Source organism: Phacochoerus africanus, chromosome 3, assembly GCF_016906955.1.
Source record: "Phacochoerus africanus isolate WHEZ1 chromosome 3, ROS_Pafr_v1, whole genome shotgun sequence".
NCBI classification, from domain to species: Eukaryota; Metazoa; Chordata; class Mammalia; order Artiodactyla; family Suidae; genus Phacochoerus; species Phacochoerus africanus.
Genome location: NC_062546.1, coordinates 42,437,663 through 42,459,724, shown reverse-complemented (window position 1 = coordinate 42,459,724; position 22,062 = coordinate 42,437,663). Strand labels below are relative to the sequence as shown.

General features: G+C 39.1%; 2 protein-coding genes across 2 annotated transcripts in view; both read left to right on the top strand.

The window, feature by feature from the left end:
* The first annotated feature begins 1,314 nt into the window (after nt 1–1,314).
* On the top strand, nt 1,315–3,803 carry LOC125121885 (synapsin-1-like). Its single transcript, XM_047770197.1, has one exon. It carries the CDS (start codon nt 1,315–1,317, stop codon nt 1,708–1,710), a length of 396 nt encoding a protein of 131 aa, XP_047626153.1. The 3' UTR covers nt 1,711–3,803.
* BTBD3 (BTB domain containing 3) overlaps nt 1,435–22,062 on the top strand; it is a 32,602-nt gene continuing 11,974 nt past the window's right edge. The window contains exon 1 of the mRNA XM_047771675.1: nt 1,435–1,554. The gene's annotated coding sequence lies outside the window, so the exon portion shown is untranslated. The remainder of the gene's footprint in view (nt 1,555–22,062) is intronic.

Genomic DNA, 22,062 nt, shown 5'->3' with positions numbered 1-22,062 from the left:
TTTGAATTCCCCTGTTAAACTCTCTCCTGTCAATTTAATTCTTAGATCAGCCAGAAGAACCTAGAAGGCAGAGGAAAATTTCTTTCCCCCTGACGTTACAGATGAACAACAGTAAGGCTCATAGATATTGAGTAATTTGCACATCAGATAGTCTGTTATAAAGTATCTGGAATTTATAAAGGTTTTTTTTGTTGTTGTTTTCCAAAGTCCATACATTTTTAATTATATATACTGTCTCTCAAATTAATAATTTGTTCAATTAAATAGAAATACATTCGTTCAGGGCCAAACTCACGTTAAAAGATGCATTTAGAGACAGTAGCTGTATATTTTAGAGATCAAATTTATCCACTAATAAATATCTATTAAGGACAAGCATCTAATCTAATGAAAGAGGTGTCTGTCATCAGAAACAGCTCTCTACACCCAAACAGGCAGTGACAAAAACTAGGGAAACCTTCTGCTCTTCATAAGCTCTGAAGACTTTTTTCCATGCATTCTATTTCTGATGTCAACATTTGAATTCAGGACTTTCCTACTTCTTACCTGGAATTTATATGACAATATTTCACATCCTGTCTTCACTTCATATTCCTAAATTCTGCATTTAGTCAGATCACACAAACACCAAGTCCTTCTCTCCCTCATCTTTAGTATTTCTCAATTATCCACTAAAAAAAGCCAAAAATTTGAAGTGAAGTATCAAAAATCTTTTCCAGACAAGCTTCACCAGTCACCATTTTTGCCCTTCACTATGAAAAATGAACTTGTTAAACTTGTCCCCAATATTCATGAGCTCCTATATTATTATTATTATTATTTTGCCATTTCCGCCTTTCTGTTGACCTTTCTCCCAGATGAACTTACCTCCTAACTCCACCTCTTTCCTTCTAGGATTCTCAAAGTTTTTTCTTCACCCAGCCAGAGGCAACTGTCCTTCAAATTGCTTAAGTACATAGTTAAGGTTTGAAGTTTTAGGTACTGGGTGATCTCTATTTATGCACTTTTCTCGTCTGTTCAAAGAGAGGGCTGGAATCATTGCTGGAAGAGGAATCCAAAAAATGAATGCAATTCATTCCCCATTACCTGAGGATACCCTGTCCTGCACAAAGGCTCTACCAAAGTAGGTGCTCAGTAAATGTTTAACGCATTCATTGACAAGTGGTAGAAAGAAAACTGAAGCTTGTGGGGCAAGGGCGAACTTGCCGCTCAAGGAAGGGGGAGTTCTGGCTCTCTCCCACCTCCCTACCTTTCACCGGTCCAGGGTCACCACCTACTTCAAAACCAGACCCTAGGAAGAGACAAGGAGTGCGCATGCCCCGTATCGACCGGCGCCTCCAGGCGCGTAGCCCACTCGGCCCCGCCCCTCCCGCCACTCGGGCGGGCGGCGCGGCCCCGCGGAGCGTGCCCTGCGTGCGGGTGCCCGCCGAGCCCGCCGGGCGGTGGATCCCCGAGTGCCCGGGCCGGGGCTTGAGGAGCCGGCACCGGGCCGGGGCGGCGAGGGGCGAGCAGCACAGGAGGCAGCAGTGTCTGAGAGGACGAGGGCCGCCGGCGGTGAGTGAGGGCGCCCAGGCGAGCGGACGGGCGCCTCCGCGCGTGCGCAGCGTCGGACCGCCGGGCCAGGGGCGCGCTCCCGGCCGCGGGCTGGAGGGGCCAAGCGCGGCTGGGCTGGGACTGGGTCGCCGGCCGGCGTCGGGCCCCGGGATGTAGGGGCTGCTGGATCCCCCACCCCGGTTAGAAAGGCGCTGGCGGCGCGGGCGAGCTTCCTGAGGGACTCCAAAAGGGACGGTGCCGGTCCCGCGCGGTGGTCCGGGCCCGAGGGCAGGGCCGACTGCGCTGAGGACCCCGGGGAGGGGCGAGGCGAGTACCACGGGGCTCCTGCCCGCGGTGCTGGTGCCTGCCCCAGTGCAAGAACCCTGGCGGTGGCCGAGGTCCCAGGAGGGGGTGCGGCCCAGCAGCTTGGGCACCGAGCAGGTGGCGGGGCCGCGCCCCTCGCCCAGGGAGGCGCAGGCTGGAAAAGCCAGCAAACTTCCCTCAAGTAACTTTACTGAGGCGTCTCCTGCAGGGTCCGGGGACGGGGCCCGAGGTGGGGGCTCCGGGGCCCCGCACCCCGGCTTCGCCCAGCCCTGGTGGCCGCAGGACCCCGGCGAGTGACGGTGGGATTCGGGTTCGGTTTCCTTCTGGTCCTGGAGCTCGCCCTCCCAAGTTCTTGGCCGGTTCGCTCTTGAAATAGGTGTATGAGTTTGGTGTTTTGGTACGAAGTATGTTTTCTCTCTTGGGAAGAAAAAGGCTTTTATTGCCCGGTCTTTTTTATCTCAAAGAAAGTGTTGTTAGGGCATGCTGGGGACTCCAATTTATCAAGAAAGCTATTGTCCTGTGCATGCTTGGAGAAAGCCGGCTAATTTCTATTATTAGCCGTAAAAAGACAAAGGGGGATAATTGTGCTTTCTTTTTTCTTCTCTCTCTCTCTCTTTTTTTTTTTTTGGTTTACATTTTCTCGTCCGTCTCACCCTATCTTGGAGTACTGTAGTTCGCAAAATTGGCCGCACAAAAAGATCACTGGGGAGTTTTAAAACTCTCGAGCTCAAAATTGCACCCCAGACCAATTAAAACACGTTATGTGTTTTAAAAGTTCCCTTGGCTATTCCAGTGTGCAGCAGAGTTTGGGAACCACTGGTTTAATCTAAGAAAAGTCAAGATTTTAATTTTGCAAAGTAGCATTCAGTTTGTAACTGAGATGAAACTCTAGCTTCATTTTCCTGAGTCGGGAAGGACTCACAAAGGGTGGTTTGTTCCTCTCTCTGGGAGGGAGGGAAGCGTCTCTAATGACTCAAACTTTAGCTGAACTATATGATGCGACTCTAGCGTCCAGAACTTTGTTCTTACTGGTGTTCTGAATTTCTCTACGGAGTGCTGAATTTCTTGGTGGTAAGCCCACCTTCTCTGACCCCTGCCGCAGCCTAGGGCCTTGTCTTCGTTTTAACCTCTCAGCCTTCCTCTCCCTCCTCCCCAGATCCCCTCTTTAACCATCCCCCTACCCCTGATTGTACGGACTCTTTGGGGGTTACAGCACGTTACCATAGCAACTGGTCTTCCAGGGGAAGTGGGCGGGTCCTACCTTTGGTTTTTTGAATAGGACTCTTCCTTTTCTAAAGATTTTGAATCACTCTTTTCACTTCTTGGCTCAGGTAAGGGTGAGCTCTTGCAATTCCACTTTTTCTTTCGAAGTAATTACAGAATTATTTATAGATGTTGTTATATAGAGTGATAATGCTAGAAGCTTTCTCCCCTGAATATTCATTCTTTACCAATCTTTGCACTAAGAACTTGTCTAACAAAGAGGTGGAAATAACTTCAAAAAAGATCCTTTGGGGCACACAGGTCTAAGAATTGTATGCATCATTTGTCTATGTCCGAAGACATATTTGAGAAATTTTAAAAGTTAAAATAATTCTGTATCCACGCAGAAAAATGTCATTGTCCTCTCCTAAGTTGTTTCGTTCCTAGAAAGTGCTTTGCCATGATTCTTTACAAGTTAAACCACTTGTAATGTTATACTTTAAAATAACAAAGGAAAGGCACAGTTTGTCTGCAGATCCGCCCACTCCTTCAGTTCCCCAACACTCAACACATCCAAAGAAAAATGTTTTTTTTAAAATTGTTCATCCTTTTATGCTCAAAACAGGTATTCTGTAGTCGTTCAATTCCAGTCATCTTTGAAGGAACTCCTAAATCTGTTCCCAACAAATAGTTCAGGTATATTTACATGTCTTCAGGCTTTTCTATTTTTTGAAACTTTTAAAATTTTACTGTGTGAATAATAGAATTCGATCAGTCAGTGTGATTCCTAGCATGTATTGGGAGTTGAAGAGGTTCTCTCTTGTGTTATGTGCTAGTTAACTTTTGGTTATTTGGACTATTAAGTTCTGTAAAGCTAATTTTCTCCATTTCAGTGAGAAAAGAATAATGAAAAATCCTCATTCGGTGGCACTTGTAGTTCAGTAGAAATGCTGTGCAGCTGAGGGAGTAAACTCTGACCTTGTATTTTCATTGCACATTTAAAAATTGCAGCCTAAGTCACTGCAGTTTAGAATTTCTATTGTTTCTGTAATTTTTAAACGTTTTAAAATAACAAGCAATTATCTTTGTCGTAAATATTTTGGGAATTACCAAAAAAAAATTAAGAAAATAAAAATCACAGTGACATCATCCAGAAATAAACAACTGTTCACAGGATAATGTACTTCAATTTGTCCCTTTTTTATTTGTCTGCATAAATATGTATTTTAATCAGAATTGGCATTTTAATTTCATTTGTAGTTTTAAATACTGCCCTCTCACTTGATATATCACCAGCATCTCCTATGCCCTTAATCTTCTTTGAAAATAAGATTTTTTAATGATGGGTTTGTCATAGTTTAACTAGTTTTCTCTTGTTTGGCATATTTCCATAGTTAGTGTTTGAGAATACAATATTAAACTGGTTCCGAATTCTAGCTTGGCCACTTCCCATCTAAGTGACCTTTAATTACCTAATTATTTGATTGTATTTCCTTTATCCGTAGACGGAGGATAACAAGTGTGCTTGCAGCATAGTTTTGGAGCAAGGTCTTCAATAGCATCTGGCAAAGGCAGTAGGTCAGAAAGTAGCAGACACATAGGCGGGGCTGGGGTAAATGCCCTAGTCTGAAGGCCTCACTATCTCTGACTTGCTCAGGCTGGATTTACAGCAGAATTCATGGGGCAGAGGTGAATTCTTTTATGACTCTTGAGTCCTGTTGCCAAATTGCTTATGCCAAGACGCATTGATTCCCTTGCACGCTGAATGGTCTTTGCATAGTTTCAGCACTTCAGTGTTTATTCTTTCCTAAATTTTCTATAAAAATATGGTCTTATTTTAATTTCTGTCTTTTGGTAACTAGTAAAATTACTAATTTATGTTTGTTTTAACTTTTGAGACTTGTCTATGCAGGTACTTTGCCCATTTTATTCTTAATTGATGATTTTAAAACAGATTTAAAATAATCTGTTTAATATAAAGAGTATTGTGCCTTTATCAAATGTGTAGTTTTTTTTTTTTTTCCTCTGTGGCTTATTAATTGTCTTTTAATTTACATAATGGTGTTTTCCAAACAAGATATGTATTCAAATCTATCTTGTCTTTAATGAGTTTTCCTTGTAAATATTTATGTTTGGAAAAACCAGAGGTGAGTAAATGGGAAAAAAAAAAAGTTGGAAATATATTAGATTTTATCATTCTGTATTAGCACATGGGCATGAATTGTCTTACAGTACCTCTTCCTCCTGAGCCAGCGCCTTCTACCTGCACCATGCTTTCCTCATTGGGTAGTGGTCTTTATTAAGTTCTTGACTAGCTTTTGGGTCTAATTCTGTTTTAGGTCTTACTCATCTGTCATTGATCTCTAATCTTAATAGTAAATTGTTTTAATTGTACATTTAGAATCTATAGAAATACCTGGTAGAGCTAACTCACTCTTTAAAAAAATCAAATTATATTCATCTTTCTTTTCAGATAAAGATTATTAACTTATCTTTATTTTAAAATTAATATATGCACATAATTAAAATCTAAGAGCACTAAAACACTTGTGTAAAATCAGTGATCCCCTCTCCCATCCCCTTAGTCTCCCTCCTCAGTGGCCACCTTTTGACAATAACAGTTCCTTTTGAGTTAATCTCTGGGGCCACACGTAAGGTTTTTTCCTCTTGAGTTGCTCAGGGAGTGGTCTTCCGGCAGGACCCTGCACTGAGGAAGCATCCAGCTGCCTGTGTTGGGGAGGCATCTGGCTAGAGTCTTAGCATCCTCTTTGTAATGAGGCACTTTGGGGAAGGTGCTGGTGTTCTCTGTCTCACAGTTTTCACTGTTGTATCTACTCTCCAAGCATCAACCTCCAGTCTTGCTGGGCTCAGGGACTTGGGCCAGAGCAGTACAGCGAGAGGGTGGGAAGGGCTCTGGGAAGCAGGGCTTCTCAGACAACTTTACTAACCTTATTTTAGCCCCCCACCCATTCACCTTGAGTTTTGCAGCAAACTGAAGGGCTTCTCAGCTTTCCCCACTGGTGGTGTAGCATTTCAGTCTCAGGTCAGCTAAGTTGCTATTTGTCTATCTATCTGCTTTCCACTTTGATGATTTTGTTGTAATTTCCATTATAGTTCTTTACATCCTTGGGCCTCTGTCTTCTGAAAAGATCTCTTTACTGCCATTTTGTGGAGTTTAGAGAGAGAATGTGCTTGAATGTTTTGTTAAACCTGCCATTTTAACCTGGAAGACTCTGCAGATTAATTTTTAGAACTAAAAAGTGTCCAGTTTATTTTGATTCTTTGTCTAATGCCATCACATAGAGTAGTCAGTGTTTCTCTTAAGGGACATTAAAAGTTATGCCGACCTTCTCTCTCTTAACAGAGATGCTATTTGTTTGTTTAATCTTTATGTAAGTCCTAATATTTCTTGTTAAGATTCTTCTTGGATAGTTATGTTTTTGTTGCTGTCGTGATGGGTTCTTCAAGTTGGCTATTGTTGGTATAAGATGGCTGTTGAGTTTTGTGCTTTTATTTTATAGTTGGCTCTTATTGTAAGAGCTTTGCAGTTTATTCTCTTGGATATCCTAGTTATATAATCAGTTATATATAATGACACTTGTGTCTACTTCTTTCTAATAATTATACCTTTTATTTTAGTTTTGTAGCATGCTGCACTAGTATTAGCATTCTGAAACAAAATACTTCTGGAACATTATCAAATAGTAAAGCAATATATTGGCTTTTGGTTTATCATAATTCTTCATAAAGACAAAGGAAATCCATCCTTTAATTTCCAATTCACCTAGAGTTTTTGTTGTTGGGTGTTTTTGTTTTTAGTTTTAGGTGGTGGTTTTATTTGTTTGTTTGTTTTTCTTTGAGGGATAGGAATTGAATATTAGCAAATTACCATTAGCAGCTACAGTTTAGCACTTGTATTTCCTAACACATCTACTGACTTAAGTCCCAAATATTAAATTGGATAAATCTTCTTTTTGAATAATCCTTTAGAAAAATGAATTCATGACAAAATTAAAAGATAACATATTCAATGCATATTTATGTCTTCTGTAGTGAAGCTGAGTGAGATACAGTCACCAGGGTTTTTTCAAAAGAAAATATTATAAATTGCCAGTTTCAGCAATCAGTTCGCATATTTATCTATTGGCAGCATTTGATATAATTGCTCATTCCCCCCTTTTTTTAGGGCCGCACCCATGGCATCTGTAGGATCCCAGGCTAGGGGTCTAATTGGAGCTGTAGCCATGGACCTACACCACAGCCACACAGCCACGTCAGATCCAAGCCGCGTTTGCGACCTACACCACAGCTCACAGCAATACCGGATCCTCAACCCACTGAGCAAGACCAGTATTCCCTCTTTTTTGATTTGACTTTCTTCATTTGATTTTGAGGACACCACAGTTTCCTGCTTTGCCTCCTATACCCCTATTCTCCTTTTCAGTCATTTTAAAAATTTTGTGCATTTTTTTCTTTTTTCTCACACCAGCCTGTTAATTTTGAATGCTTCAGGGCTCAGCTGTTATAGGATTCTTGTCACAAACAGTTGTAAGACTTTAATAAAATACCATGTAGCTCCTTACGACTTGCAAATGTTTATTTCCAGCTTGGGTAGCTCTCTTAAACTGTTGCATATATCCAACTCCTTTTTTGACTTCTTCACTTGAATATTGAAAAGTCTTCAGTTTTAAGGACTAATTTGGAATTTCTGATCTTCCCTGCAAACCTGCTCTCTCTGTAGCTGCTCCATTTTGGTGGGAGATAGCTCTATTTTTTAGGTTATTCAACCCAGAAACCTTGGAATCATCCTGACTCTTCTCTTTCTCTCCCACTCTATATCCAGGCTGTTAGCAGTTCCTGCTGCCTTATCTTCAAAATGTATCCAGGATCCTGTCTTTGAAATAAATCCAGGAGTTCAACCCCTTTTCCTACCTCTACTGTGAGCACCTTTGTCCCGGTCTCCAACACCTGTTGCATGGATGGTTTCAGTGGCCTCTCCTTTCTCCTTCGCTGACTTTGTTTTAATGTTACCAGCATAATAACCAGAGTGATCTTTTTAAAATATAGGTCAGATATGCTTAAAACCCTCCACTGTCTTTTCATGTCACTCAGAATAAAAGTCAGATTCCTCATGATTCACAAAGCCCATCATATTCTGGGTACCATGAACTCTGACCTCATCCCCACTCCTCTCCCTCTGCTGCTGTCCATTCCAGCCATCCTTACCTCCTTGCTGATCCTGAAACATACTAGGAATATTCCCGCTTTTAGGTCTTTGTGCTGGATTTCCCCTCTGCCTGTAATATTTCCTCCCCAGATATATTCATGGCCAGCTGCCTCACCTCCTTCACTAAACAGTCACCTCCTCAGTGATGTCTACCCTATTTACAGTTGCAAACTATTCCCTGTATCTCTCTTGCAGTGCTTTATGTTCTCTTTTTCTGTAGCATCTGTTACCTTCCAGATGACTATATGTCTTATTTATTGTGTGTTTATTTTTGGAGAATTGTCTCTTTTCCCACCCTACTAGACAGTAAGTTACATGTGGGCAGTTATTTTATATGTCTTCAATAATGTGCCCCAACTGTCTGGTACATAGAAGGGGGTCAGTAAATGTTTTTCCAATAAATGGATATAGTCTGCCTTATCTTTTTCTCTCTCGAGTAAATTTCTTATAAAGCAGTGTAGTCTTTTGGCATCTGTGGATACAGCATTGGTGATTTACCATCTCACCAGCAAGGGAGAAGTTGAAGACTGTGTATAATTGATATGAATACAATAATACAGAGAGTGATTATGAGGATTAAATAGGATGATGTCTCTAAAGTGCTAAACTGTGCCGTTGTGTTCAGGAACAGGTCTCTTAACTGTCAGAGAGCCTAGCCAACTGCCTCCATTCACATTTGAATGATGTGGGTTGAATTCTACTAGAACCTACTCTCTTTGGATTTCAGTTTTTAATCAAGGTGAGCAGTGACCTCAAAAATACCAAGAGCCTGAACTCCCTGGTAGATAATCAGTGATGTTCTATTCCTTGATTTCTTCTTTAAGCCATCTGTTAAAGTGGAATGCAACCACTTGTTTTTCTTCTTTTGTACTTCCTTGCTGTTCAGACCATCTCCCCATCTCAGTCCCCTTTAAATCCTTTCTCCTCTGAGGTTCTAGCTGAAGTAAGTTCTTTTATAAGGTGATTTTGAAGTCCTTGAGAGCCACAGAGAAGCACCTAGTTGAACATGATATTAAACCCACAAAATCAAAGGGTCTCAGTCCTGGGCCCTCAGTTTTCCTGACGAGTGTGCACTGCAGTCATCCCTGCAGCAGTCATGAGAGAGTCGTTCTGAAGTTTTGCTTATGGAATTTCTAGTCTCTTTTGTGTCCTTCAAACCTGAGAATATCTCAGAAACATCAGATTCCCTCTCTTTTGATAGAACAAGAAATATTTGTATGCTTTGTACTATTGCAGTTGCTGTGCAGATAAGTGGAGTCATGTGCAAGAAAAAAGATAATTATTTCAGAGACCATGTAGGTAGTCAAAGAATAAATAATAACCCAAAACCATAATTTATGTATCTGTGGAACTGCATAAACCCCATATCAGTAACCTAAACACAAAAATGTGAACATTTTCTTCAATTTTTGTTTTTTCTCCAAACATAATCTAGTTCCTTATTATTTTTTAACCTCCTGAAGTTTTCCTACTAGTGTAGGAGCAAAGTGTAAACACTTTGGCCACAGTCACCATACGTACTAGAAATAAAATTTCAGAAGCACCATTGTTCTGAAGGCATCTATCCAATGAATTTGCCTTGCCGTTGATTCTCAGACTGATATTCTATTTGGATTTTGTTAGTGTGAAGATTCATTCTTCAAGAAATATTACTGTTACAGTTTATTTAGAACCCTGAACAGTCAGTACTGTTGGCCAAGGCTGAGTGGAAAGCATTGAAGATTGACCTGCCTTTCTGTTGCTGAATTGTGAAATATCCCTTAGATTAGGCTAAAACTAAATTTTAAAACACCTTGTTTTTATAGTTCTACAGCTGGGCAGGGGACCTGTGTAAGCATTTGTTTCCTTTGTGAAGGTTTTATTTATTATTATTTTTTTAATTGCCACCTTTTCTTGTATTTTCAGTTTTTTGGAAGTGGTGATCTTGCCTACCCAGCACCAGCAAATGCACCTACTCTGTAGAGAGGGGCTGATTTTAGCCTTCAGCTGTTATATTTTAGGTCTCTGGAAAGACAAGGGATTACACCTAGACTGCCACCTATTTTCATGCCTTTGGTCGTGGAAGGTTAAGTAGAAAGTCGAGTATAAAATATACTTAGATGTGTTATTGGAGGCTTATTAGGGAATGATCTACATTCCTAGAAAGTCTAGAAAATGATAAAATTTTTGAGATTATAGCAGGCCTTTCTTCTTAAAATAATCTCACTGTTCACATTAAAAATGGTGACAAGCTGCCTCGAAGCACCTCCTGCTCCAGATGCAGGTTCAGTCACCAAACAGCTGTGCTGGCTATTGCTTCCTCTGTTGCATAGCCCTTCCCCTTCCTCCTCCTGTAAGATACCCATCCTGGCAGGGGCGCATCTCAGAGTGCTCTTTCCCCTCCTGCAGTTTCTTCCCTCAGGCCTCCTATAGCCTCAGGAGATGAGGTGAACAGGTGCTAGGAGCTGGCTCCAGCTGTTGGAGTGGGCAGTCACTGTCACTTCTCCCTGCACAGTCTCTCTCCTGCCAACTCTCCCCGCGCCCCAGAGGATTACAGCGCATATTTCAATAAGCACTGTAGAACTTCTTCATGGGAATCAGTAGATTTTCTAGTTAATGTAATACTATTCAATGAGTGCTTCTTTGGAACCTATGGGATCAGCCCATGCTTTCCTGAAGTTCTAGGTTACTTTATTATCTACTTTCTCCTGTCACTGCCATGAAAGACTCCTCAAAATGCCAAAATCAGTCCTGAACTCTCGGCCAGGACACAGCTCCCTTTGCATATTCTCAAACTCATCACCCTTGATGTACTCTACCAGGTGGTTGTTGGTTAAGGATAGCAATACCTAATGGTGTGTGGGTTGGGTTATAGGAAAATCAGATGCCCATGATCAGGTCAACCTGTATTTTTGATTTTACAATCTCTCTAGAGTAAGCTATAGTTACCGAATGTAAGGTGATCTGGAGGATCATAAACCTACTAACATGAACAACATCTAAAATCTTACTTAAGAGTGAAGCTGGGGAAGTGTTAGAACATCAGCTCTTTAGTAAAAGGCAGTTTTTAAATGAAAAGTCACTGCTAGTAGATTAAGTATTTCCTTTGTGTGGACTTTGCAAACTCAACCTAAATGTTATTTCCAACAGACTATTTTCTACTAATATAGAGGAAGATTTTGATATTACATGGTATCAAGTACTCTATATAGAAAGATTGCAATGGTATGGGGGTAGGCAGGTTCTGCCAAATGTGGGTCTCTAAATGAAGGGAAAAAGTGAAAAACAGATTCTCTTAAATACAGCAGTGTGCTTATCTTAGAGGAACAGCAGAGGTTATTACTTCTAATTCTCCTAAGGAAGTATGATGTAGAAGAGAGCAAATTATCAGAGAGAGAAACTTGCTTCTTTCTTGCTGGTTTGTGTGAAGCTCCTAGAGGCAGTTGTCTGCTCTAAGTCCATTTTAAGTTTTTCTCTTAAGGTCTTCAAAGAAGATATCAATTGATACATCTTGTACCTTGTATTTGAATTTTCTGAGATCGGGGAAAGAAAAGGTGCCGCACAGTGTCATAGAACAAGTAGAATATTAGTTCCTTGACTGTTGTTAATCTTTTTGTGATGGAGATTGTCATTCTGTCTTGTGTCCTCCATTCTGTTTACCTATGTCCAAGAAAGTTGTTGAGAATTATGCTCTGAGAAATAGCTATTATTTTCTACAAGAGTAGAACCAAAAAGCAGATTATGTAAAAACCTGGCTCTGATCACTTAGGTTTTTTTTTTTTTTTTTTTTAGGAATCTCTGTTAAAAACCACTAGTAACTTACCACCAATCATGCTTACACTAAAACCCAAACTTCTCATGGTGTCAGATGCATGTTAGTGGTTCTTATACTTTTTGGTCTCGGGAATCATACTCTTGAATATTTAAAGCCTAAAGAACTGTTGTTTATAGAGGTTATATCTATTGAGATTTACTGTAATAGAAATGAAAACAAAGAACATTTAAGAATATTTATTTGTTAAAAAATAAGTGTTTTGATTGAAGCATATCAAGAAAATCTGGCCACATAGACATGTAGTTGGAAAAGGAGGGAGTATTTTAATAGTCTTTTCAGGCAGTGGTGGATATTGTATGATACCTCATCAAAATTTGAATAGTAGTTTCTTAAAGGTTAATTCCCATGTGGAATCTAAAACCATCAGTAAACTTTTTGTACTCATTTTATGCTAAAATCCATTAGCTTGTCTCATACTTTGAGTGGACCTTTTATTCATGCATGATTCTGTAATCTAATTGCATTGTTTTTAGAAAACATTGGTTCACTGAGTTGTGCAAATCTTTAAAATGTTGGCATGTTTCATTATATCATACCAAAAAATTACATGTATTTAATATCACCAGTCTTATCAAAAACAATCTTTAAGAGGTCTTTACCAGTCTTAGGAAGCTGTCAGCCTCGTGGTGGCATAATCAAGATTTCCAAAATTCTAACTTTGGCTTGAAAATTTGAATTTTTTCATTGGCAATAAATACCAGTTTTCCTTGAAGTGACAGGCACATTTCATTCATTTTTAAGAAAATGTCTGCTAAATACTTAAGTGTGAATAAGCATACTTTGCATATTTTCTCAAGTGCAGTGGTGTTCCATGAAAAGAGTGGCTTGGTTCAGCTCTCACACAGTGCTCGAGTATTTTTTTTTTCTTCGAGGCAGCCATTCTGTTTTAGTTTCACCAGAAATGATTTAAGCATACTTCCCATTTCATCACATAGAACATTACAAGAATGTGTACTCAAGGATTGAGATTTAATAAAATCAACAGTTTTACTGCTGCATCTCCTACAAATTCTCCATGAAATAGTTACCTTGATTATGGCAAAGGAATGCACAGTAGCTAATCTGCATTAACTCAAACTGTTTTGTCACTGTCCCTAAACCCCAGGAGTGACTGGGGAGGCATGGGGAAAGCAAGGCCACTAGACAGTTCTGGAAAAAAGTCCCTGGCTGTGGATGGGTCCTAATATGTTTGAAGCTCCCTTTCCGTTTGGAGCAGATGCTTCCTCCTATGAGGGCTTTTGATTATGCATCACCACTGCCAGATATCACCGGAGGTTTCAGAGGGTTTCAGTCACTGCACCTACATCAAGTACTTTCTGAACCAGTGTGGTTTAAAACTGCTTAAAATACTTACTACTTTAAAATCATACGCACTTTAACCAACGGGCACAGAGCATTGTTTACTTCTTCCCACCTTCCAAAAAATAACTTTTATAACCAGCTGAACTTGTTCGTTATTTAGAAATTCAAGCCATATTTTTTGCCAACACACAATTTAAACCATAGCTTTTTAAAGGTTTGTTTACATCATCAACTGTAGTAATGATTTTAAGTCATTGCTGGTGCTGAGTTTCCTTTCATAAACACACCAGCTCAGCAAGAGACTTTCCAGCCATGGCTAAGATATGCAGCTCTTCCACTAGTAATACTACCATTTCCATTTATTCTTAACTCCAATTAATGTATGATAATATATACACGGAAGTTGAGAATTTTTAATTTTTTGGGAGGGAATCGAACGCTCCAGATCTTTGTAAAGTGTGTCACCTAACACTTCGGATCTTAGTAAAGTATGTCATAGAGATGCACACGTGCTAAGAAGAGCATTTTTCTGCTTGTGCTCTGCAGTAATCTGAAATGTGACATTGCCCATCTCTAGCAGTGTGGTTTGTTTTCAGAGTAGGGGTGAGTTTCTAGACTGTTCATATACTTAGCTCTGTACACACAAGCCTCTTTTATTACTGTTTGAAGATTGGGTGTGTCTAATGTAGTGGAAATTTATCCATTCAGCGTTACGTACAGACGAAACACATTTCAAAGCCACATGTAAAAGTCTTTTTAATTATCCATTTTTAAAAGATTATTCATATGACTGCTTTCTTCCTTTCATGTGAATTGCTGAGAATTTATTATCCTTTCTAGTTCATTAAATCAACGCCAGACCATAAATTGAGACTAGTTGATAAAGGCAGCTTTGTCCTGGTAACTGAGCCTTGCTCTTGTTAACCCACACTTCTCTCTGAGTAGGTGAATATCTGTATTACATGAAATTTTAATTTGTAATGAAGCAAAGCCTTGCTCTGAGCACATGTGGGGACCTGCTTTAAGTGGAGCTTTAGTATTTTCAGTTGGGCTAGCTGCTTGATGAATGCAGTGTTATAAAACCACATTTGTGCTGAGACATGTTTGGAAGCCTCAAGACACAGCTCACAGATGTCTCAGCTTTTTACCACTGTACTTTGTGTAAACCTGCATCTTAGACAGCTGGAAACTTCTTAACCCTCTGTTTCAGACCATTTTAGCCCAGGACCAGCTACATTCCACAGTGCACTCTGCGGTTCTAAATGGACTTGGAAGTGCTAGACCTACTTCATCCTTCTAATTAAGTAATAATTGAAAGCCAGGTGTGGGTGTGGTGCTGTTCACTCTTGTTGGGAGGTATGGAGAGAAGGCCCTCTGAGAGCTCCTCTAATCAGACCACCTAAGGCAGGACAGAATGTGAGAAAGTGTGGCATGGAGAGTCTGAGTCTCCTTGCTGAGTTGTCTGTGGACTGCATTGTGAAGGATGGATTGGCCTCCGAAAGGTGGGCTGTGAGGAAGAAAGGGCAGTGAGGGTGGCAGGTAGCAGTGAGCTCATTTCATTTTGGGAGTAGTCTTGTTTGCAAGGTAAGTGAATGAAGGGGTCAAGTCACAGAGCTTGGAGGCATTACAAACTGTGTGCTTCCTCTCACTGAGAAAGATGAGACAGAATTTCTTGTTTTTTTTTTTTTTTCCTCCTCCGGGTAGGTGATTGGTTTGTGCTCCCAGCATGCTGGTGCAATAGGGGAGACCATGGTACCATCAGTGTTTCACATGGTAACCTCTTTAGGAGTGGCGCAGAGTTAGTTGCTTAAGAATTGGCCAGATTCCACTTAATAAGTATCTCTTTTCATTTCCTTTGTATGCCATATTTAAAATTTTATGAGAGTGTTACATAAGGAAATACTGACATCAACCAGGTCTCCTGTACTGAACTCAGTGGATCATGTCATCCCTATAGCTGACTAGTCAAATGCTTATGCAGAGACCTGACTTGTATACAGTTTGATGACCATTTTCAGAGTGTCAAGCTCTTCCTTGGTTTGGTTCCTGTAATCATCCTCACTGTGGATTTTGTATGAGTCCATGCAGTTCTTGACTATGGTGAAATGGTTACTTCTCTGTGTGATACTTAAAAAAAAAAAGGAAGCACTAACAGTCGCATTGCCACTTTTTGAAGATGTATTTTGACTTGAATGCTTTTAATCTGTTCATTATAGTTAAGATACACATGTAAATACTGTCTGTTTATTGTTATGTGATGCAGAGATTGAGGAAACTCAAATTTGAGAACATATTTTCATGAATAGTCTTGACTTTCCAAGTGAGACTTACTTTAACATTATTTTATGAGCAATTAAATTATTTTATTCTATACCACTGGGCAGTTCAAGTACTGACCTACTTATATAGTAGCTCTTAATTAAAAAAAAAAAAAGAACTTGCTGAATAAGTTATTAGAATACAGAATAGAATTTTTATTTGAAATACCCTACTTTCTTAGTTCTGACACATGCAATGAAACTGTGTATAGAAACCTCTCTCAATTTTTATTCTGATTAGAACAGCATGAGAAATGGAAGCAACAAGGAGTACTTTATCAGTGCCAAATTATTATTTCCTGCAGCAAAAGGTGGCAGTCTTTGAATGTTACTTGGTGTTGATACAGTTAAAGTTATGCCAACATTGATGGTATAGTGTGCCTTTATAGTGTGGCCTTCACCACAGTCATGGGGAATTGTAGACTTTAAAGCTAATTAAAAGTAGCATAAAACATATTTTTTAAATTTGGATTTAAAACAGAACAGATTTTACTTTGAGTTTTTGCCAGAAGCTGGTTTCTATAATAACCCTTCGTCACAGGCTTTTAATTCTACTTGGATTTTTTGTTAGATGATATTTTTGAGACTCAGTTTAGAAATGTATATACTTTTTTTCATTTTTTCATTTGGTGGTCTCCCGACAAGATATGCTAAAAATTGGGCATGAAGATGCCTTGTAATTTCAGATGTATTTGTGTTTTCCTGAGGCACAGCTTCTTTCAGTGTAACAGATCTCTTATTTTTAGATCTTGTATTGTTTGCTTAAAATAGCTATATTTCATTCTAGTCAACATACGTTGCAGAAACGAAGGAAGACATTTCATTAAATAGTAATTAATTGAGGCCCTTGTGTATTGTGATGGTCAAAACACAGAATTGGTAACTAGTCTTTTCTATATGGTTTTACTAAAACAGAAATGAAAGGCTTTTTTTTTGTTTTGTTTTGTTTTTGTTTTTTTCTGGCCTTGCCTTTACTAAAACTATCCAGCTCATTTTACAGTGCTGCAGTTTTTTAACCTAAGGTAATGTGTACTGTTCCTTCAGGTGTTTGGGGTGGTAGTTCATTGAGGGAAAGTAGATCAGTGCTCCTGTCTACGCATCCTTGAGTGTCTGAGAGCAAAAGCATGGTGAGGTGACTTGTGTTCAGAGATCTTGTTTTATCTTGCAGAGCTTTTCCGCTAAGTTGTGAACATTAAGGAATTTGGTTTGTGACATGTTACCTGTTAATAATCAGTACTGATACACAATATGTGATGGTTTGAGGTTGTCTGGATTTTTCTTCCTGTTCCATGTGCTCATTGGAAAAGGGTGACTTTGACAAATAAAGCCAGACATTCTTTGCTGTAGTACATAAGTGAAGAGGACCTTTAGATTTAAGTGATCTGATTGTGGAGATGTTTTGGGTTATTATCTCCCTAATACTAGAAAAAATATACCAGCCAAAGTAAAAAAAAGTATTTTCTTTGACTAGAAACACATTATTTTCCTCCTCTGTCCACTCAAGCCAACAACCAACCTAGAGAAGTCCGAAACAGTGGTTGAGCCGAGTCATTCATACTAGCATTTATAGTAGGATTTATGTTCCCTTGTTGGATAGGAACAGCCTCCCTTCAGGCCTTCTCAGAAGATACCTCCTGAGGCCTGATTATACTTTTCTTGGATAAATTGTTTTCAGGTACCTAGGAGAAAGTCATACATATAATGAGGTCACTGTAATATGATAATAACATTTCTCCCTCTTAAAACTAACATTTCAAAATAAAGTCGATTTGTTTGAAAATTATTAATAACTTCAAAAAAGTCATTTAGCACCAGGTTTAACCTGTGCATAACATTGTTGTAAGTTAATAAACCTTTTTTTTTTTCTTTTTAGCCTGCTGGGCAGCATATGGAGTTCCTGAGTCAGGGCTCAGATGCAAGCTGCAGTTGCAGCCTAAGCCACAGCTGTGGCAATGCTGATTCCTTAACCCACTGTGCTGGGTGGGGGATTGAACCTGTGTTTCAGGGCTCCCAAGATGCTGCCGATCCCATTGTGCCACAGCAGGAACTCCATAAGTTAATAAATCTTTGGAGTTGCTGTCGTGGCGCAGCAGAAACGAATCTGACTAGGCATGAGGTTGTGGCTTCGATCCCTGGCCTTGCTTAGTGGGTTAAGGATTCGGCATTGCCATGAACTGTGGTGTAGGACCTGGCATTGCTGTGGATCGGCATAGGCTGGCAGTTGTAGCTCCAATTAGATCCCTAGCCTGGGAACTTCCATATGCCGTGAGTGCGGCCCTAAAAAGACCAAAAAAAAAAAAAAAAGTCTTTTATTGATGGCTGGGTAAAATATCTTTAGCAAATATTACCCAGAGAGAATAGGCTTCTGTTAATCAGTTTTGTGTACATGTATAGTTCTGTGCTATGAGAACATGCTAGAAATACACTGTATTAATGCTGGAACTCCTTCCAGTCCTGGCAATGGAAATTCTCATTTTGGAATTTCCATCTGAACTTTCTACCATATCATTGGTTGTCATAGTAGCAGTCTCAACTGAGAATTGTGATTATATACTTGATCAAAGGGCTACTTGATGAAAGTTCAATTATTCTCATGTAGTTAAGCCAGGATTCTGAGCTGTCATCTTGCCTGGTTAGGAGAATAATTAACCAACCTACATTAGAAAGCCCCTTTTTTCTGTTGGATTATGTATATTTTTGACTTATTTCACTGATTGTGAGGTGCTATCAGCTGTAAGACATGCATTTTTTTTATGTACCAACAAGAAGATGGGGGCTAAAGTTATACTCATAAGATTGCCATCAATTATAAGAAACAACCCAATTTCAGAGATGTTAATGTATAGAGGGGGATAAAAAGGAATCTTATGATCAATAAAATGTGGAATACAGACACAGTTTTTAGTTGGGTTTTGGTCATAATCAATATACTAAAATGTGAAGAAAACTACATTAAATAAATCATTATTTCTGCCAAACATTATACAAATTCTATAATTCTAGAAATCAAGAATTGGGAAAGATAGATTATGTAGTCAGTACTTTTACACATGAGGAAACTTAATATGAGACCATTAGAGTATATGAAAATTAGCAATTGATTACCTTATTTACCTAAACTTTACAAAAAAGTTCATAGTAGTATTCTTTTAAATGCTTATCTTTAATGAGTATCTTATATGGTACATTTATATATTTTTTATATAATTATAATTTTCTAAATTTTATATAATGTTTTCAGGATCACTTCATTTAACATTTGATGGAGAATGATTTGGCATTTAGATGGGTTGTTTAATAGTTCAAACAAGGTACACACAGACACAACTATAATCATCAACTTTAAAATAATCATTGTTCCTGTCTTCAAAGAATTGCCACGTTCTACCTTTGGGCATTTTTTCCAAATGTAAGAACAATTTAAGGTTCACCAGGACTGTGTAGTGAAGAGGAAATGACTTAGTGAAACAGCCCATGAGCCTCATCCTGCCAGCCAGCACTGAGGCAGGTCTTGCCCAAGCGTTTGTTTCTTAGTTATCATCACTCCTGGTGCTAGAATTCAGGTTGGGTCATTGTTGAGAGGTCAAATTGAGTTGCTAGTGTAGACATTGCCAGGTGGCTCTGAACTTCTTGGAGCTTCGGACTCTCTCAAGAGGTGGGTATAGCTGGGTATTCACCAGCCGGTGGCCTCTAAGTTCAGTGGACATGAGTGTGGATTCCAGGTGCACAGTCAGGCATTGGATGGGACCTGATCTCAGTGCACAACATAGATCATGATTATTGAACCTTACCTGCAAAATCTGAACAAGATCCACAGCAACTCCAGACCTGCTTGGTGGGGCTGGAAGTAACCTGTAGGTGGATGAAGTGTCAGTAGCTGTGAAGCCGTGAGGATTACAGGACCAAGAGCCAGATTAATCTTTGTAATTTCGTGGTTTGGAAGATCATATCACAAATATTTCCTGTTTTGGGTAGGATCGTTACTAATAGTGGAAGTTTACCTATGCAGAATGTTTTCAGTTTTTATTAATGTGCTTTCACACACATACAATCTTGCCTTCATGATGAACCTGAAAAGGGTGAGCTGGGTATAATCACCCCATTTGGCAGATGAGGAGGATGAAGTTCACAGATTTTTAAGTCACTAACCTTAAGTTGCTCTTTATTGGCTCTTATTTTTTTTCACCCTACCATGCAGCCAATGCTTGACTCCATATTTATTTCCAAATTTAGCTCACATATAGTCTGATTTCCAATGGCTGCTGCTCTCTTTAGGGACTGCTAACATTTTATCACTTAATCTTTTTTACCTCCCAAATCACAAGCATAACTTTTGCTCAGTATTGAAGGGAAAGGTAAAACCAAATATAGTTCCATCATAATTTATCTGGTTACATTACTCTCCTCTGTTTTGTTCTGTAAGTGTCTACCCTACCTTGTTTAAACCTCAGTTAGCTTCCCTGCTATAGCCGTTTAGATTTCTGGTAGTAAACCAAATACAAGTCCAGACAAGGACTGTAGGGTTAGAGCAAGTTAAACAAGAGTTGCCAGCATTGTTAGTTGTTGATATAGGATTTGTTGGTGTTAAGGAATGGCTGGTTTTCTGACCTTCATTTTACTGGGAGAGCCTCTTGTGTTCTTGAGCAGCTTCCTCATGACTGCTGAGTTCTTATGTTCCTTCCTGATACAGTTCCTTTCCATTTCTTTCCAGAAAGTATCCTTCTGGCAGTTACCTCCTGCAGGGTTCAGAGCATATATATATGTTCATGGCTTTCATGTCTATAAATTTGCACATGTATTTTTCTTTTAAAATAGATGAGAAGTATGAAAATAAAGCATTATGTAAAGATATGGGGTAATTACTGTGGGTGAAAATTAGAGTGAATGGAACAGACAGCATTAAGCACAGAGTCAGGAAATCTCCGTTCTAGTCCATACATTGCCCCACACCCTAATTGTGGACTTTGCATAAAACCCTTAATCTTCTGGACCCCTAGTTACCTTATCTGTGGGACACAGTTGCATTCAGTAAATGATTTCCACAGTCCCTTTTAGTTCCAAACCTCACTCAAGTCCCCCAAACTGAATAAGATTCTACTAAATAAAGGTAGGATGTCTGACAAACCTTCCACTGGTGAAGAGGATCATCTCCGTGAGCTTAAATTCTGTTCATAACTTTGTTATTATTGGGAATTGAATGGGAAGTGATAAAGGTGATTGAACTTTCTGGCAATTATAAAATTATCTGAAATCTACTACTATTAGCTAACCATTTAAACTTGGTTCCTAATCTTATTCACCATTGCATGCCTGCCACCTAATAATACTACACGTTGTATTTTGAGAATACTGTCATAAAAGATTGATGGGCTTCTTGAGTTGACCTGTTTATTTACTTTATTAGGGCAAATTAACCATGTCTCAGCAGCTTTAAAATTCAGGACATGTAGGAACAAGCAATGTACTAGTCAGAAAGAAATATTAGAGGTGAAATTTAACAGCAGATGCTAGACTAGTATCCTTTATTCTTCAACCCAGTAAGTGAGGTTTCTGGGTTACAGATTCAATAGATGGGGTTTTAACTATTTCTATTTAATTTAGGGGAGGGGTTAAGAAGCCATAATTTGTGTTTAATGAGATAGACTATAGAAATGAGAGCAGAAGACAAAAGTGATACAATGAATATTTTGAATATTCATGTTAATCTGAGGTTTCCGAAACATTTTATTGTATTCTACATAATGGATTACTCTGAAAGACAGCCATAGCTTCTCTTTGCAGAAAAATTAATGCAAACTCCCAAGTTTGCATACTTTTTGAGGGGTTTCATGAGTTTCTTTAAGTGGATGCAATTTTACCTTCTTCCTCATCGAGTGGTCCAAATTCCTGATAGGAAAGACCCCTGGAATGTTAAGCCTTCAGAGTTCTTAGAAATAATCTAGACCAGTGTTTCTTAAATTTTGGTCATGAAATCAATGGAATATATCAAAACCAACATTAAAAAGAAAAGAATAAATAGAAAATATCAGATTATCTCATAACATGCTAAGCATAAATTTTGTTTTTGTGAACTGTCTTTCCATTTGTATATAGATGTATGTGTTTAGGTGTCTTGGTACCAGGTCTAAAAATGGATTTCTTACCGTGGATTGAGGATAAAGTATGAGAAACACTCATTAATTCTAGATGAACCTCTTCATTTTGTGGGCACTTTAAAGGCTAAATGTTGTGCTCAGATACTCCCTTCCCACCTCTGCCAACTCTTTCTCTTTTCCTCTTTAATTTTTAGTGGCCAAGTTAGGACTGAACCATATTATTTGATTGCTAATTGTACTACACAC

Excerpts from the sequence above, each read along its gene's own strand:
- LOC125121885 (XM_047770197.1), top strand. The coding sequence starts at position 1,315 with ATGCCCCGTATCGACCGGCGCCTCCAGGCGCGTAGCCCACTCGGCCCC.